The sequence below is a fragment of the Anastrepha ludens genome, chromosome 2 (genome assembly GCF_028408465.1).
Source record: "Anastrepha ludens isolate Willacy chromosome 2, idAnaLude1.1, whole genome shotgun sequence".
Lineage (NCBI taxonomy): Eukaryota > Metazoa > Arthropoda > Insecta > Diptera > Tephritidae > Anastrepha > Anastrepha ludens.
Window position 1 is genome coordinate 177,776,079 of NC_071498.1, and position 18,297 is coordinate 177,794,375.

Sequence of the window (18,297 nt, forward strand, 5' to 3'; positions counted from 1 at the left end):
ATTGTCCTATCCAGTGCTTCCACAGACGTCTTGTTTGACATGATAGCTTCGTCCCAGACTATTAATGAGCAGTCACGCATCAATTTTCCTGTATTGCTCTGTCTAGAAACACTACAGACGCTGTTATCATCATCGGTTGCGATTTTCAGCGGGAGCTTGAATGTAGAGTGTGCGGTTCGGCCTCCTTCCAAAAGAGTAGCGGCAATGCCGGATGACGCAACAGCTAACGCAATTTTTCCGGTAGATCTCACTTTTTTTAAAAGCAGATTGATTAAAAATGTTTTTCCTGTGCCTCCTGGGGCATCAAGGAAAAACAATTTCCCTTCATTGTTATCAATTGTTGATAGTAATGCAGTGAATACTTTTTTCTGATCGATGTTTAATCGTGGCTCATCTTGAGCTATAGTTTGTAAAAGTCTCGTTTGATCGTATGATGTTTCTCTTGTGTACTCGGCACTATTAGTTAAATCAGAGTTAGTAGTATTAGCTGGCATCGGCAGCCCAAAATCCTTGATCGTTTTACCCGAAAGTAATTGCACTATTTTGTTTAATTCAAATAATGCTTCGTCAAATATGTTTTGGTCATATTGTACATCAACAGAGTTTGACTCTTGCCGTCGCCGAATCAGAATATCACTGGCCATATTTTCTTGAAATTTATTCCATAGACTAACAGAATCAGTTACTTGACAAAACACTACTATGACGGCAAATACATATCTTAATGATGTAGCTGAACTACAAACAGCTGCTTCTGATAATGTATTTTCCCAGTGAGAATCGTCTTCCAAGAGCCCCATAGCTTTGCATGCTGCTTGATAAGTATTGTAAACAACACCTTGTAAAGTTCTTAGGTGAGCAAAGGATGTCGGGCCTTTTACAATATGAAGTAACATTCTCAGATAAAAGCATTCGCTGTTGTTGGGATGAATCACATAGACTCTGCCAAGAGCATCCGTTTTTTTTACTCCGGGGAAACCATCAACCGCAGTACCTTTTTTTCGCCGTTGAAAAGCTTTAGAACTCTGGTTCCATGTATAGTAACTTGGAACTCTGTCATATGTCAGTGTTTTCGCGAAATCATCTTGAGCACATAACTTGAAGAATGCTGTCAATGTTGTATCCGGCGGGTTATTAATAACTTCTTGTATATTGTTCTCAGTAAAATATACCCTTTGTCCATTTTCTAAATGAACTGCAAGGTGGACAATTGTGGGAGACCGGTCGTGCACTTCGAATGATAAAATCCTCCATACAGCTTCAGAGCTGCAGATGTAACGTCCAGACTGATATATTTCCACTTCATTTGGTGATTGTATGCTGAAAGTGGCTTGATCACTGCCTTTATTAATGTACTTAGTAACATATTGGATTGACTTTATTGAATTGCACAACTCCACGTTGATGTGGGCATCAAAAATTTTCAAAAGGAGCGGATTATAGGGAACGATCCATCGGTTGTCAATATCAATGTTTCGGACGGTAGCAATTTGCCCACCCCCTTCTGGCGATCGTCGACGATATTTGGGGTATCCATCATCGCTAGTAATTGTTTGAGTTTGGAACAACTTCGGAAATTTTTTGGTGCATTTAGAATCTCGCATACATGGAGAATTCGGGTTTAAAGTCCCGCAAGGGCCGTGTACCATATGTTTCTTTACGATTTCGTATAGGATAGGATCTTCATCTTTATCCGGTAATTCAGCTGAAATAACCCTGTCAATTTGGTTTGGTCTAATTTTGTTCACTAACCACACCAGCAGGTGTACATGTGGCAAGCCACGCTTCTGCCATTCTATTGTGTACATATGACAGTGCGGCGGACCGAATATATGAGACTTGTTAATGAGGTGCAGAATTTTCTGTACTTTTAAATGGAAGACTCTGTTAACTATATCGTATCTGTCTTGTGGTGAATTGGTGTTAATATTTTCTCTGATTTCCGACCAATTTGGGTTACATGTTGCAGTTATAAATAAATCAGGTTTGCCGTACTTTCTGACGTAAGCCATGGCGTCTTGCGATTTTTCGTGTAAATATCGAGATGAAGGTAGTATAACCAACTGCCCAATGCCGTTGTGGTGTTCATTCGCCTGTAAAGCATCCTGAAGATGAACGTAATTTTCGGCTCTCAATTTAGTTTGATTATTACGGATGTAGGCCAATCTCTCAGATTCAATTTTAGCATATTGATCTACCAAGTATTGGTTTGTTAACATTCCATATCTAAGCAAAGTGTTGAAATCATTACGTCTTGTCATTATACGGTAGCAATAGTAGTTCATACATGACACTGTTTTACGCAGAGGTGTACCACCGATTGGGTCAACTTGAGAAATATTAATAGCATAACCATTTTTTCCACGACATAGCATCAAAGGATATTGTAAGCTGTCATAAGATCTGTGTAACTCTGAAATTTTTTGCAAATTATCATCACGACTATGCAATACAATATCTCTTTTGTCAAATTGCTGTCCGGCTATCACCACTGCTACTTCACTCGTGGAAGGCGCATTGTATCGTCCTCTGTGTTCTCCAACAGGAACTTTATTTGCATGGATTACGACATTAAAGTCAGGAGTATCTGCTGGAACACTCTCAATCGCAGTTTTGAAAGACTGTATGTAGCAATTATGAGAATGTAACATATCTTGGAGAGATCTAATCAAATCTCTATCAATTGGCCGTGCAACACTTGAACACCTCGTAGATGCTTGTGTATCTGGATCTGCAATAAAATATATTTGCAGGAATTTGTGATCATCGGGTCGAAGTGGTAGCAAGCTCCCAGCTAAGTGGTATACTTGCCCTTGAATTTTAAATGTAGGCATGAAGCCACGCTCAACGACTTGCTTACTCTTAAAAGAGGTCATTTGAAATGCGTTATTGTAATGGCGTATATAGCGCATGAAATGATTAGATTTCTGATGATCACCCGTAAGAAGAGAGTGAAGTGGTTCAGGTGGAGGGAGAATTTCTTCTAATTTGACTTTTCCTTGTAAACAACACATACCTTTCGATTCGTCCTTGAATTTCAATGCGAAGCAATGTTCACACACTACTGACATAGTACCTATTGATACTATTCGGTCGTCCTTGTAAGAAATCGAAGGATCATAATTCATGGCCGAATTTTCTTTACTCACCCATGAATTAGTAACTCGTGCTGATGATTCTCTGGCTCTCTTTATTCGATGTCTGTCCTTATCTCGGGTGCGGCGAAGCTCACGCTCTCTTGAAGATTCTCCCTCTCTCTGAGCTCTATATCTATCCCGAAGCTGACTGAGTCGAGCCTCACGCTCTGCTGACGATTCTCTGTCCCTCTGAACCGTATGCCTATCTCGATCCCGGCTGCAACGAACCTGACGCTCTACTGAAGATTCCCTCTCTCTCTCTCAGCTCTATATCTATCACGCATCTGACTGCGGCGAGCCTCACGTTCCGTTGACGATTTTTCATCTCTTGCTGAACGTAGTCTTCTGGCATCCACTGTACTACGACCTATGTTCGAACGACGACGTCTTCCAGCCATGACTTTATAATTTTTGTGAAAATTTACTCAGTTCTATATGTATGATTACCTATCCACAAATTGTCATATTATTAGTATGTGCCGCAGTTAAAAATATGTAAATACTTACCATTTAGAAACAAAAGATAATTACTGATGTAATATCTTGAAAAATATTTTTTTCAATTATATGCTGTAAAGAGTCATATACATAGATCTATATTAAAACAACAATGTATTTAAGGTATTTAATTGGTTAAGGATTAATGATGTACCTATTTGCTGAAATCACTTCGAAAATAAGCTATTATATTAGTTGTCGTAAAAAGTATATTAAATGACAAAAAATGTTATTGTATGGAATCGATAGCAAACTAAACGCGCTCCGAATCAATAAAAACTATTCAAAAACTATTTTAACACGTTCCCTGTCCCAATACAAAAATGCTAAATTGACCGACACGTCCAACAGCGTTTTTTGAATAATTAGTTTTTTTGTAGTCATAGCTTTATATAATACTAATAATTAAAAAAAACGGATGTAGGGTATTTCTACCTGAAACACATATGGTCCATGAGCGTAGAGGGACATTTTTGCTTCTGCACGTTCATGAAACACATGTGGTTTATATACCCCCTGACGCACATATGGCTCAGGAACGTATCAGTGCTTATCAGGCGCACGTTTCCTGAACCATATGTGGCTCAGCAGACAGGGAACGTGTTAATTATGTGGGAATTACTAATATAGAACGTGAAAATAGCGTTTTATTTCGCTGTAAAATTGTATGTGCATATAATTACATGGAATTCAGTACATACATAGATACATATGTACATACGTCCGAAATGAAATAATGCGAGCGATTCGTAAATACATACATACATACGTCACCATACGATGTAATTCAACATTGATGAGGTGTGGTGAGATTATCGCTTAACGCCTGTTGCTTCATTCGGTTGACAGCGAGCAAACACACAAACAGCTTTTTTTGGAAAAAGAGCTGCTTTTGTTTAAACAATTTTGGTTAAATAACAAATATATCAATTTTTTTTTTTGATGCAGAACGAAAGTAAATATTTCAAAGTTAAACTCTAAGAAAGTTTCAATTTAATTGGTTTATTCGTTTATGATTTATGGCCGTGAAAACAAAAAAATTATGTTTTTTTGCCACATTTTGACTGCCACGCCCCCTTTATATATTTCTTCACATTATATAGATATAAACCTTCCTCTTCAATCAATCTATCTTTAAAAAAAAACCGCATCAAAATCCGTTGCGTAGTTTTAAAGATTTAAGCGTATAAGGGGACATAGGGACAGAAAAAGCGGCTTTGTTTTATAATATGTAGTGATAAGCTACCTCAATTGAATTTTTTTAATTTTAAGTTTTGTGGTTTTTCCCGCCAAAAATTTAATCAGCTGTTCGTAAAACTTGCAAATATTTACTGGTTTTGCGTTCGTGTACTTTATTTTGATATTTTTCTCTTTGAGAGCGAATTCTCGGAAATTAACCTACTGGATAAGTTGTACATGAACAAACCAATTGTCAATGCGACAGAACAGAGCCAATAGGGTGTGCCACTTCTCGCTACGTCTGTTGTTGAATGGCATTATTTATCACGTTTATGTAACTAATTAAAGGAAAGCATATTATTATTATTTTCTCAAATATTTGCATATTTTAGCGATCCCTAAAGCTCAATCTTAAAAAATTAAAAAAAAAAACGCGTTCGTTATTTAGGTGATAGAAGCAAATAGCGAGTTGACGCGGCTACTTTTTGAAAGTTTAAAAATAATTGTGCACTGTCATATTGCCAATTGATTTGAAATTCATAGTTGCTTTAACGCCACATCCTAAAATTTTCTATTGGTTTAAAATCAGGGGACTATACCGGACATTCAATGACCCTAATTCTATTGCACTAAAATCTCTTTTGTGAGCAATACATGAGCACTGAGGCAATTTTCTGTTGAAATATCCTACGTAGTGACATTTCTTGCAGGGGATATGACAAGTGAATTACTTACTTGAACTGGTCACATATGAATAAGTGAATGTAAAGTTGTTTTAGCGCAATAAGCGGCTTTAGTGATTTGAAGATTTAGTGATAATGAAACCTTTATTTTAACTATCACTAAAAATTAGTGGACCACTAAAAAATTAGTGGTAATTAAAACAACTAATTCAACTTGTAACTACCACTAAAAAATTATTTTAATTATCACTAATTTTTTAGTGGTATTGCAAAGGTATTGGTATTGCAAAATGCCAAACCCTGACGAAAAGTACAGCTTTTCTTAAGAGCTTGAGAACTTAAAATGATAATACCAAACAGAGATATTGTTAGAATGAATTTTTTTTATTATAATCTAGTTGATAATTTCATGGCATTTATCTTTTGAAAACTATGAGTTACGAGTCCATTCGGTCAAACCAATTTTTGACTACTTTTTCCAATAAGTCTGAACAATAAATCTAAATGAGCCCAAGCAACAAAAATGCGACGCAAACGATGGTCAATCGGCACCAATTCTTGAACGAGCTGTATTTTATGGGCACGTAAGCCAAGATCTTTACGTAAAATTTTCCACATTGTCAAAGAAGAAAACCTAACAAGTTGAGAATGACGACGAATCGACTTCGCTCTATGAACTTCGCAAACAGATTTGGTTTTTTGTTTCCTTCATTTTTTGGATTTCATAGCTTCAGATTTTCATAATTTGATAATTTGGAAGCGTTGATCTGGCGTTAAACGATTCACGTTTGACTTGCCAATCTTTACTGCACAGAAATGACAAAACAGTTTGTTCATTCTCAGCTGTCAAACAATAGTTATCAATATCTATAGTTCCCCTGCAGCTAAAAGAAAGAGCACCCGATAGTTTTACTTATTTGAAATCTAATTTATTTTATAATAATTTTTGTATTATTGTTTGGCAATTTTAACGAAAAAGTCATAATAAAGTGGAATAAAAATTCTATTTCTTTACCATTTCTTTGCCCTCAACTGTATATGCATACAAAATAAGTGTGCCTGCCTCCATTTTTCGTCTGTGGAATGTGTTCACAACCGGTTCCAATTGAACCGCAGCGATAATTATATTCACCTTTTCTCTCTTATCATCAGTTGTTCGGTGGTTCTATTAATTGTTTATTTGATAATTGTGCTTATATTCAGCTAAGAAGTTGTACTTTATACCCTGTACATACACACCTATATACATACATATGGACATGTATGGGGTTATGTTCAACAATGTTACAGTTTAGAGACACCTTAGCTGTTTGAATTTTAAATTAGTATTTAAATTAGCTTCTCTTCCAAGTAGTGTGGCTATATATGTATGTATGTGTGTATGTATGTATGCGGGTATGCACAAAACTGAGGTTTGTTTATATATCTGCTTCTGCTTGGGTAGTTGATCAAAAGGTAGCATTTTACATTCAAAACACGCGGGCAATATTTGTTTTTTTTTTAGACTGGCATTGACATCTGCGTCAATTTTCGTTCAAAGTTGTTCACCTGCTTTGTGATGAGTAAAAAGTAAACTTAGCAGTTTTAACAATGTCTGATTTTGTTAAGCAAAGAAGTTGTATTACATTTTGTTTACGAATTAAATTTTTTGGCTACAGAAACATTGAGAATGTTGCATTAGTCCCCCAATGTCGAATTTATGTCACAAAAAATGTTTTCAAGTCGATGAAGATGTTCGCCATGGACGACCATCAAAACCATAAATGATGATGTTTTTATTTTTCGATATAGTCTCTTTTTGGACGTATACACTTCGTCGAAAGCTGTTCTATTTAGTTTGTTGATCCCTTCGGAATAATAGGATTTGTCAAAATCCGAAAAATAGTCATTAGTTTCTGCAATCACCTCCTCGTTTAAATAAAATGTTTTTTCCTCCAGCCATTGATTCCAATTAGGGCACCAATAGTAGTCCGAGGGAGCCAAATTTGGAGAATATGAGGGATGTCAAACGAGCTGAGACGTAAGCTGGTGCGTTGTCGTGATAGAAAAGGGGAAACCATTCGACTTCCTCGATTCAAAGGAGTGCCAAACACAAAGAAATATACCGATCTGGCTGAAACTTGGTGTATGTTCTCCCAAGAGATGCTACTAACTAGACATAACCTCGCATTACAACTTTTACCACAGTCGCAATTTACAATTCAGTGATCTCGAACTCATTTCTGGTTGGAAAAACTAAATTATTAAACATGATAAATTATATTTTTTTCGTTAATCTATTTGATTTCTGACAGGGTAGGTGATTAGCCTGTCGCTATCAGTTCTAAGTAGTGGGAATGCCCATCTGTCGTTGCTTAAGAACAATGCCTTCTTACTGCCTGGAGCGCCATCTGTGTTTCTTTTTCTGTCAGAAGCATCGCACAGATGGTTAAAGACTTCGCTAAATTTGGTGTGTCAGCGCTATTACCGCTGTTGCCCGCTTCCTTTTGCTGTATTCGTATTCCTCTTCCAAGTATTTCGTATACCAAATTAATTTTTATATTTGGAACAGCTTCATTCTCTTAAGGCTTGTAAAAACTTCTCCTGTTTTCTTTTTGCGACTATTTCAAATTTATATTAAATAAATAACGGTCATTTATATGATTTTTCCTTGTTTTTGGAAGCTTCTACAAAAATATAAACCAAGTGGGAAAGTAATACACCCTGATTTTACGAAGTTATTTTGTAGAGGGGACATGCTGGTACGTTATAACCATAGTTGGACTTTCTCAAGAAAGCTATTTTTTATTCGAAAATGAGTTCATAAGCTTATCAAATATAAATTGTTGATTTGAGGAATTTTTACCACCGATTTTTTCGACTAAATTTCGCTATTACAACCTGCTTCGCCGGCCTAGCCTCACATTTAAACCTTTCATTATCCGCGACTTAGTTATCGGTCATTTGCGTTTCTTAACTTTCCTATGCTGTCGTAACCCTTTCGCGACCGCGCACCTGTCCTATACTTTGTCACTTTGCGCAACACCAGCCTCTGTGGGCCAAAAAGTGGCTGCCATCGCGACAGGGTTAATATTTCATTTGCGTTAAGTAACTAACTAAGTAAGCATCGAGGTAAGTTATCAAACTACAAAAGGTCAGTTCATGTTAATACAAGGTGATGAAAAATATATCTTGAAATTTTTTTTAATATTTTTTTACTAAATTAAAAAAAAAAAATTGATTAAGGAGAGCTTTATTTTGACGCTCCATTGTTCGTCTAGTTCACAAGTGTCAAATATGATTGGCGTACGACGTCATTTGTAAAAATTAAAAATCTTCCGATAAGGTGATTAATTTTGAGCCACCTTATATAACTATGTATGTTCTATGCTTTGGACAGAGCAATGGGAATTCGCGGTCATTTATTGGTAATTTATGGAAAATCTTGAATTGGGGGTAAAAAGTCATTGGTTGGGTAAAATTTGAGGAATTTAGGTACTAACTTCTAAAACCGGCAGACATGAGAGTGTTGATGGAAAATGCTAGCAAATAGCCCATCATGCTAATATATCTACATATCATTACCAGATAAAAACGTTATTAAAAAAACGTTATTTAAATTAAGAGCATTTTCGAAAGGAAATCTATGTTTCTTTATTTTTCATAAAAACCGAACACTAAACAATTAACATTTTTTTCTAATATTGTATTTCCATGAAATCCAATCAATCCAAATATGAATTTTGGATTCTTGCGGCCATTTGCATTTCAGGTGACGATATATACAATCAACACAGGGGCTGAAAATTCCCGGGCCTAAAACATAGATGGCACTATTTTTATTACATGCACCTTTTCTTTAGTTCCTACTAACCCTAAAAAGACAGCTGTTAAAATTTCATGATATTCTATTACTGCGTGAGATATTCAGTATATCAAAAAGAATTCCATTTTTTAATTTGGCACCGCTTCTTGATGGGGAAAAATACCGTTCAAGAGAAGCAATGACTTGAAAAGTGGTATGCGGACTCCGCTCCACCGCTCCATCAGAAACAATAATAAAACGATGGTTTGCTGACTTCAAAAGTGGTCGCAGAGTCACCGATGATGCACAACGCAGTGGACGTCCAAATGAGGCGATAAAACCAGAAAACATCAATAAAATCCACAAAATCGTTTTGATTGATCGAAAAGCGAAGTTGCGTGAGTTAGCTGACATCGTAAAGATAATATCAAAGGCTTTATATTGAATGAGCATTTCACCATAAGAAAGTTCTCTTCAAAGTGGGTGCCGCATTTGCTCACTATTGACCAAAAACAGCAACGTCACAAGTCAATCAAAACAATAGCAACACCACATGAACTCAACCTCGAATTGCTCCCACATCTACCCCCCTATTTGCCAGATTTGGGTCCCAGCGCCTACTGGCTAATCGCAGACCTAAAAAAAATGCTCGCTCTAATGAAGAGGTTATCGTTGAAACTGAGGCCTATTTTGAGGCAAAAGACAAATCCTTCTACAAAAGTGGTATTGAAATATTACAGCGACTCTGGAATGATTGCGTTGTTCTTGATGGGAATTACATTGATGAATAAAGCTAATTTTGAGCAAAAGAAAAAAAGTGTTTTATTTGTTAGGTCCGGGACTTTTCAGCCCACGTGTTATATATGCATGCATGCATACATTTGCGCGCATATATGAAACTCCCACACCTATAAAACTTATAAATATGCACATAAGCACACTTGATCCACACGAATTTGCACGCTTGCCAGGTACAGTTAATTGAACTCATTCACATTTCTCCTATCGCTTCGCACACTATTTTCGTTTCCAATAACCACCAAACAATTGGAAAGAACAGAAACAAAACAGTCTTGCTTGCATTGTTGGCCAATACATTTTACATTTCAGAATACGCCTAATGTTTCTGCTCATACATACGAATTTTTTCAATACCAAAACAACTAAGTCATCAATAAATTACAATGCCACTACATTGCAGTTGCTTGTGTAAACAAAAGTAATATAAAGTACGAGGAAAATGTAATAAAGGGAGTTAAATATCACACAGGTCGGCACAAATTTTGAACCAAGAATCAGACTACATTTTTTCCATTGTATTTGGCGTACAGTGTTAAATTCATGTAAAATTACCCACAAAAAGACCAAGTAGCAGAAAGTTTCTTTGTTGTTTTGTTTCTTTATATCTTATATATCTTTCTTTATTATCTTACAAAATATATACATTTGTAAGTTATGAGCCTTAGCTGCCCAGCTCTCGCGCGACTAAGATTTAGGCCTCTTGGTTCTCACTTCTTTTCTGCGCCGGCTGATATAGCAGGCCTTGATAACAAAAATCTGATGAACTTCATCAGCAGCATAAAGAGGCTAACACAACCGCAGACTAGTCACCGTTCATAGTCCACAAACACTCAACCCTTCCCACCTCTTTCCCTTTCGTCCTATCGTCCTTTTCCTTCACCTCTTTCCCCCTCTTGTAATGGTATCACAAAGGATGAACCAAACTTCTTTCGTCCAAGTGGGCCCACTCTCTGGGCAACCATCACTACCTAACATAACCTAACTTATGAATGCATAAGTAAAAACTGTAAATTCTACAAAATATGTTTTAGAAGCAAACAAAGATTTTGTATGTATGAAATAGTTGTTACCTTGGAAAGAGCTGGACTTTGACATACTGTTACTGCTTGTAAAAAAATATCTGATGTTACATAACCTCAAATATAGCCAAAAAGCATGTACATATTTGCACTGAATACCACCTAGATAAAAAAATTCCCAGAATATAATTAGTTTATTCTTCAAAAGCGATATTATCGCATTCAAAGTACTCCACATCATCTGTAACGCACTTAGGCCAGCATTTGTATTAGCACTCGAAATATTTCTTGAACTCTATTTTCGGTATAGCCATCAGAATATAGCCGTCTTCGATTTTTCCATTACATCCTTTCGGCTGTTAAAACGCGTACCCCGTACCCCATAGTGTTTTTTCGACTCGATCAAAAAGAAAAAAAATGAAGGGAGTCATATCAGGTAAATTCGATGACTCCTGGATGATATTCGTTTTGTTTTTGGTAAAAAATTTACGGATAACGATGGCACTGTGCGACGGTGCGTTATCTTGGTGCGTTGTTTTCCTACAAATAGTCCTTATGAACTAGATGATCTTCTGGTAAAAATTCGTAGTATATAATCCGTTGTAATCCATAAGAACCGCGAGCATCGCTTTCCTTCTTGACTGAAAACGACGTGGTTCTTTGGTTTTGGTTCATTCGGAGCTCTCCACTCACTCGTCTGATGTTTGGATTGTGTGTCGTACTCATAAACTCGCGTCTCGTCTCCTGTACTGATAAGTTTCATGAAAGTTGGATCGGATTCGGCCTTGAAAATCATGTATTTGGCGATTTAAATGCCGTCCAGTTTTTGCATGAAATTCAGATCCTTTGAGACCAAGTTTTCAGCAACTTGGCGCAAATCCTACAATGTCCAGAACGGATCCATAAGCAGTGTTCAAGTCTTCATGAACTCACAATCTCTTTAGAAGCGTTCCTGCCACTCGCAAACGGTTGTCGATTGTTTTCTTTCGAGTACCGTTACCAACATTTTTAAGGTTTTCGCATCATTGAATCCATTTTTGAAGCAAAATGGAATACAAACTCGTTGTTCCAAATTCAGATCCATTTTTAAAACTGTAAAAAATCGAAAACAAGGGCAGAGATAGCTTTACTTAATACGGCGAGGTTTTAAAAATGACAAGCGATGACAATACAATTTTGGTTCGAATGTTAACCATAGATGTGGCAACTCAACAACAAAAAATAGAAATTAATTCAGTTTACTTAGAAGGTCACCTGGCGGTTGTACCGAGAAATTATTTTTATCAAGTTTCTGCAATTTCCGGCTGCAAATAATCATTTATTATGGCTCTGCAGCGCTTACCTTTGGCCGGAAAAAAATTGGCCAAGATGCCACCGCTTCAAAATTCGCACCAACCTGCCAGTCTCTGGGGTTTTCTTGTTGGCTCAGCCACAGAGATAAAATGCACTTCGTAAACATGCATACTTTTGGGGTTACACAACATTGACTTTGGAAATAAGTTTACAGTACCTATTTCCCAGCGTTGTTCAAACGTGAAACGATTCATTTCGTCACTGTCAAAATAACATGTGATTAAAAAAAAAACACTATATCGATCACTTGAATTGAAAGTTTTTCTTTATTGCGGACTTTTTCTTTCTTGCCGGCTTTTTCTTTCTTATACGATTTTACTGGCAGAAACCCCCAGCTGATTGCGATTGCATGCACTTCAGCACGAGATATCGGTAATATCAATAAAAAAATATTTACGTTCTATTGCTCCATGGATACTCCATTATAGCCACGGCTTTATCGGTCTAATGCAAAGTCTCAAAGGCAAAAGCCTCATACTTATCAAAAAACAAAAAAATTGTTTATTTTATGATTATTGCAAGTAATGTAGTTATGAGCAATGACAAATAAAAAGATCTACGTTCAAATGGCGCTTAGGAACAAAATTTGGCACTATGCCGCGCGCAATCGATCATTTTCGGTGGTACTCATGTCAGTATGAAGCGCAATGATTAATCAATTATCAATTAATCAATAATCAATGAATTGTTCACATTATTTATTATGAAATATCTTTGTTTCAATTATTAAAGATTTGCTCACTTGTTACATTCGACTTTTGACACTTCTTTACAAAAGGTTGAATTAAAGAAGGTGAAGATATTGGAAAAAATTAATTTCGTTTTGGTAAAAATGGTAGCAAAAAATTATTGTTTACTTAAATAGAAAAATGATATTAAAACAATCACTTAATCCAGATTATATTTTGTGAATTAATTTTTAAATTTAAAACCGATCGCGAAGTTGTGAAATTTCGCCAATATGAAGCTTTTATGTTACCTAAGCAAAATAGGGTCAAAATTATTTCATAGAAGAAATATATTCATCATACATTTAATTGACTAAAAACAAACTTTGAACATATTTACTCTATATTTTACTATGCTTTGTCGACGTAAGTTTGTAGTTTTGTTAGTTAGAAGAAGGCTGAATATTTTAGGAAAAAGTTCCCTGAATAACTTGGTAGAAGGAGCCAATATAAAAATAACAAGCCTTGATAGATGTATTAAAGCCACAGGTGGGTTCAATGAGAACAATGTAGAGTGAGGAGAGGGGACAGCCCTGGTGATATCACAATGGGCTTACAGCAAGCCTAGGTGTGTCAACCGACAACCACTTACCTACCTACCTACGACATTACTAGATTCCTGTTTTGAAAAGGCTGCTTGTTGTCGGCGTTGGCATTCACGTGCTCTGTATACACCTTTCTCTGGGCAATATATCCACTCATGTGAAGGTAGGCTCATTGGAAACAAGTTCCGTCAATCCCATCTTTCTTACAATGAAACCTGCAATGTATTCGATCGCGTCGGGATTATGTATGATTTCTTCCTGTTGTAACTCCTTGGGAAATGCTAGCTTTTGCAAAACATGAATTCTTTCAAAATCATCACATTATGAGAAATAAAGCTTTTTAAATTCTCAATTACTCTATCATGTCCTGACTTAAGCGATATGTCAGGACGTATTCCATGTCATACTAATCCTGGACATATCAATACCAACTATTGAGCGAGTTGTTGCTCGAAAGCAAACCATGAAATGTTTTTCTACACATTTTACTTTTCTTCCACTTTTACTTTTAATTTCCAGAGTTAGCAATCCAATGTCTTGCTAAGGCAGCCAATTTGTCTACAGGGTGACTATATGAAGTGTTACCTATTCAAAACACCATAACTTTTTTGTCTGAAACTAGTTTTTATTGATTTCAAAGACAAAATTGTTCAAAAATGATTACAATTTTAACATATATTCACTTTAGCTCGATATGACCACCTTTTGCCTTGACTATAGCCTTCAAACGGTCAAAAATGAGTTGCATGCTGCGCGAATGTGATCTTGAGGTATTTTGGCCCATTCTCGTATAATCGCTTTTTTCAACGCATCCATACTGGCATATTTTTTAGTCCTCAACTTGCTCTTCAAAATGGACCAGATAGAATAGTCCATCGGATTTGCGTCTGGCGAATTCGAAAGCCATTGTGTGGACGAAATGAAGTGTGGAACATGATTTTTTAACAATTCTTGGTTCACACGATCTTAATGAGACTGTGCAGAGTCTTGTTGGAACGTTCATGGTCTACGACCGAAATGTTAGCGTGTCCACAGCTCTAAAGCAGCTTCTAAAACATTTTCCCGACAATAAGTCGCATTCACTTTGACACCAGGTTCGATAAAAAACGATTGGAGAGCGTCCATGAGCGGTCACTGCGGCCCAAACCATTACTTTCGATGGGAAATTGCTTCGAGGGGCCATACTTAGGCTCAAATTCTCGTATGAGCGTTCGATCAAGTAAACACGATCGTTTTGAGTGTTTAGGAACTGCTCAATTGGGAATTTTTTTTCATCAGAAAACACAATGTCACGTTCGTGCAAGCGCAACAACTCCTTTGCTCTTTCGCACCGAACTTTTTTTGCTGGGGTGAAAGATCGTGTGCATTTTGGAAATTGTAAGCCTTGACCTTGAGCTCATTTTTCAATATGAGTCGAATGCTGTCTTGCGATATTTTCAGTTCGTTGGCAATTTTTCCTCGACTTCGACGTGGATTTCGTTCAAGTCGAGCCTTCACTTTCCGAACCATTTCTGGCGTTGCTGCGGTTTGTTTTGGTCCCACCTCCATAACGTTTTGCAATGCTACCAGTATCATTGTAACGTTTTATAGTGCGACACACAAACATTTTGTTCACTTTGAGATGACTGAGCTCACGAACAATGGGTGGCTGTGATTTTCCAGCCAAATATAACGCAATCACACTATTTGAATTCCATCACAGAAAAAAAAATTCAACAAAACTGAGACGCAAATGCTTTTGATGGCTTATAAACAATACATTGAACTGTCATTAGAACAATTTTGGCGTTGATGTCATGAGCTGTTTTGCAGATACAAGCAGTGTGAAGTTGGTAACACTTCATATCGTTCACCCTGTAGAGGGAACAAGAAAGTTGCTTACTGCGCAAACCTTTTATTTTTGAATCGTGTCTACATACAATATTATAAATATATTTACATACATATATACATACATTTTTACAAATATAAAACTCGATTTCTTTGATTTATTTTTCCAGGTCGCTGTGCCAGATCTCGTTGAAGCGTGCAAAAACGCTGACATCCTCATTTTCGTTGTGCCACATCAGTTCATTCCGAACTTTTGCAAATCGCTGTTGGGAAAAATTAAGCCCAATGCAATTGCCATTTCACTGATTAAGGGCTTTGATAAGGCTCAAGGCGGTGGTATTGATCTTATTTCCCACATTATTACCCGCCATTTGAAGGTCGGTATAGATTTTAGCCTACAAGTGAACTGACTTTGTTTTAACTTCTTAACAAACCTACGCATCTTTTATAGATCCCCTGCTCCGTGCTCATGGGTGCCAATTTGGCTAATGAAGTGGCACAGGGTAACTTCTGTGAAACCACCATTGGTTGCCGCGATGTCAAGTACGCCAAAACATTGCGCGATCTCTTCCAGGCAAATTTCTTCCGTGTGGTTGTGGTGGACGACTCTGATGCCGTCGAAGTGTGCGGTGCACTCAAGGTTGGTAAAAAGTGTGAAGTTATTGTTATAAATTGTTTTAATTTCGCTTTTTCCAATTGGGTAGAATATTGTTGCCACCGGCGCTGGTTTCGTCGATGGTCTAGGTTTGGGTGATAACACCAAAGCGGCAGTCATTCGTTTGGGTCTGATGGAAATGGTAAGATTTGTCGATGTCTTCTACCCAGGCAGCAAATTATCAACGTTCTTCGAGAGCTGTGGTGTGGCTGATCTAATTACCACTTGCTATGGTATGCCATGCATTTAATTTGAATGCTCTAAGTTTTATTTTAATTTTATAAATTTTCTTTTAATTTTATATTTTCTTTCCGCTATCAGGTGGCCGTAACAGGCGTGTTGCAGAGGCTTTCGTGAAAACTGGCAAAACTATCGAGCAGCTGGAAATTGAGATGTTGAACGGACAGAAATTGCAAGGTCCTCCCACCGCCGAGGAAGTGAATTATATGCTGAAAAATAAGGGCTTGGAAGACAAGTAAACCTACGCGTTGTGATAGTGAATAGTTTCTAAATTTTAATTATATTTTCTTTTAATGTCGTTTACAGATTCCCGCTCTTTACGGCCATTCACAAGATTTGCACAAATCAATTGAAAGTTCAAGATTTGATTGATTGCATACGTAATCACCCTGAGCATATGTAAGTTGATTGTGTTCTTTAGTGCACTTTTTCCTCTTACAGTCAGTTTTCTATATCAAGGAATCCCATTAAAAAAAATATATCCCACTTAAATCAAAATTTTCCCACTTATGAAACTAATTTCCTCTTTAATGCTTCTGTTATAGATTTGCCTAATTTTGTGATCTAATTTGTAATTTATGTAGTTAAAAGTTGTTGCACGTTTTATTATTTATATGTGTACATATTTGCTTTTGTTGCACCTGTTAATAATTACCGTTACTTTTAATTTTGCGCTTATTTTTATTAACTATTATTAGGCACACAAAATATATAAAAATTAAACTACGTTTCTGTTTGACACCAAAATTTGTTATTTTATTTTTGAAATCAAAACTTACACACTAAAACTTACTTTCCTGCTAAAAATTTACACAAAATATTCGAAAATCGGACCAAATGCTTTTGCGACCCGAACATTTATGCTGAATTTATATGTTGTTACAACAACAACAACAACTGTCGTTGTTGGCTAGAAGACTGCACGCTTCACTTTGCTTCTAAAGCGGCTGACAAAGCATGATAGTTGGTGGCGGCGACAGCTGAAATCTACGCTACTTGCATATTATTTGGTATTTAGGGGCTATTTGCGCTTGTGCTATTTGTATATCAAAGCCTGCGGGCAGTTTATGAGAGCAAATTTTTTAAACGCCCAAATACGATTGAAGTTAGGGGCAACCTGACGCTGTTTTTGTATGCATTTTTTTTCTGAAGTTTATACTTAGTCTTGCCATAAATTCTGTGACAAATTATGCAATGCATACGGCGAGAAGAAGTTCGCAAAAAAAAGCTCCGTTATTTTTGATTTTGTTCGTACGCATTGTCCACTCATAAATTATACTCAGTTTCATGGCAATTTTCGCTTGTTAACAATGGAGTGGGGAACTTAGGTAAATCGCATTGCAGTGGTAAAAGTGCAAGTGATATTAACGAATTGCTAAAAAAAACTTATTATTTCGGGACAATCGATCGTTTTTCCCAAAGGTCTGAAGTGACAGACAAAAAAAGAAGTGGTCGTCCTCGCTTGGTTCGAACCAGTACAGTCATAAAAGCCGTTTGAGCAAGTAATTGGCAAAAACCGCCTTAGAAAGCAGAAAATCATGTTCAAGGAAATGAATGTATCGGTCAGATCCCCTGTCAAGACTAATTAGAGATGATTTCCATATGAAAGCCTTCCGTCGCTTAACAGGTCATCTATTGACAACGCGCTTGAAGAAAATTAGAGTCAACAGATGCAGGCAGCTTCTTTGAGGGCCCACAACAGTCGGTTCTACGTTAACGAAACGATCCGGATTTATATCCGCCCAAGGACTGTCACTCCAGCAGCATTCCCCGTATGTTTATGCTGCCACAACAACAACAACAATATGGCACGCGGTCAAGGCCCATGAGAGTATTATTTTCACA

At 36.8% G+C, this 18,297-nt stretch overlaps 1 protein-coding gene across 4 annotated transcripts in view; it reads left to right on the forward strand.

The window, feature by feature from the left end:
- LOC128855936 (glycerol-3-phosphate dehydrogenase [NAD(+)], cytoplasmic) overlaps positions 1–18,297 on the forward strand; it is a 60,739-nt gene that overhangs the window by 20,436 nt on the left and 22,006 nt on the right. For all 4 annotated transcript variants that reach the window (XM_054091189.1, XM_054091192.1, XM_054091191.1 and 1 more), the window contains exons 4-8: positions 15,728–15,934; positions 16,009–16,197; positions 16,262–16,445; positions 16,534–16,687; positions 16,759–16,851. In XM_054091189.1, the coding sequence (XP_053947164.1) occupies positions 15,728–15,934; positions 16,009–16,197; positions 16,262–16,445; positions 16,534–16,687; positions 16,759–16,851 (827 nt within the window). The remainder of the gene's footprint in view (positions 1–15,727; positions 15,935–16,008; positions 16,198–16,261; positions 16,446–16,533; positions 16,688–16,758; positions 16,852–18,297) is intronic.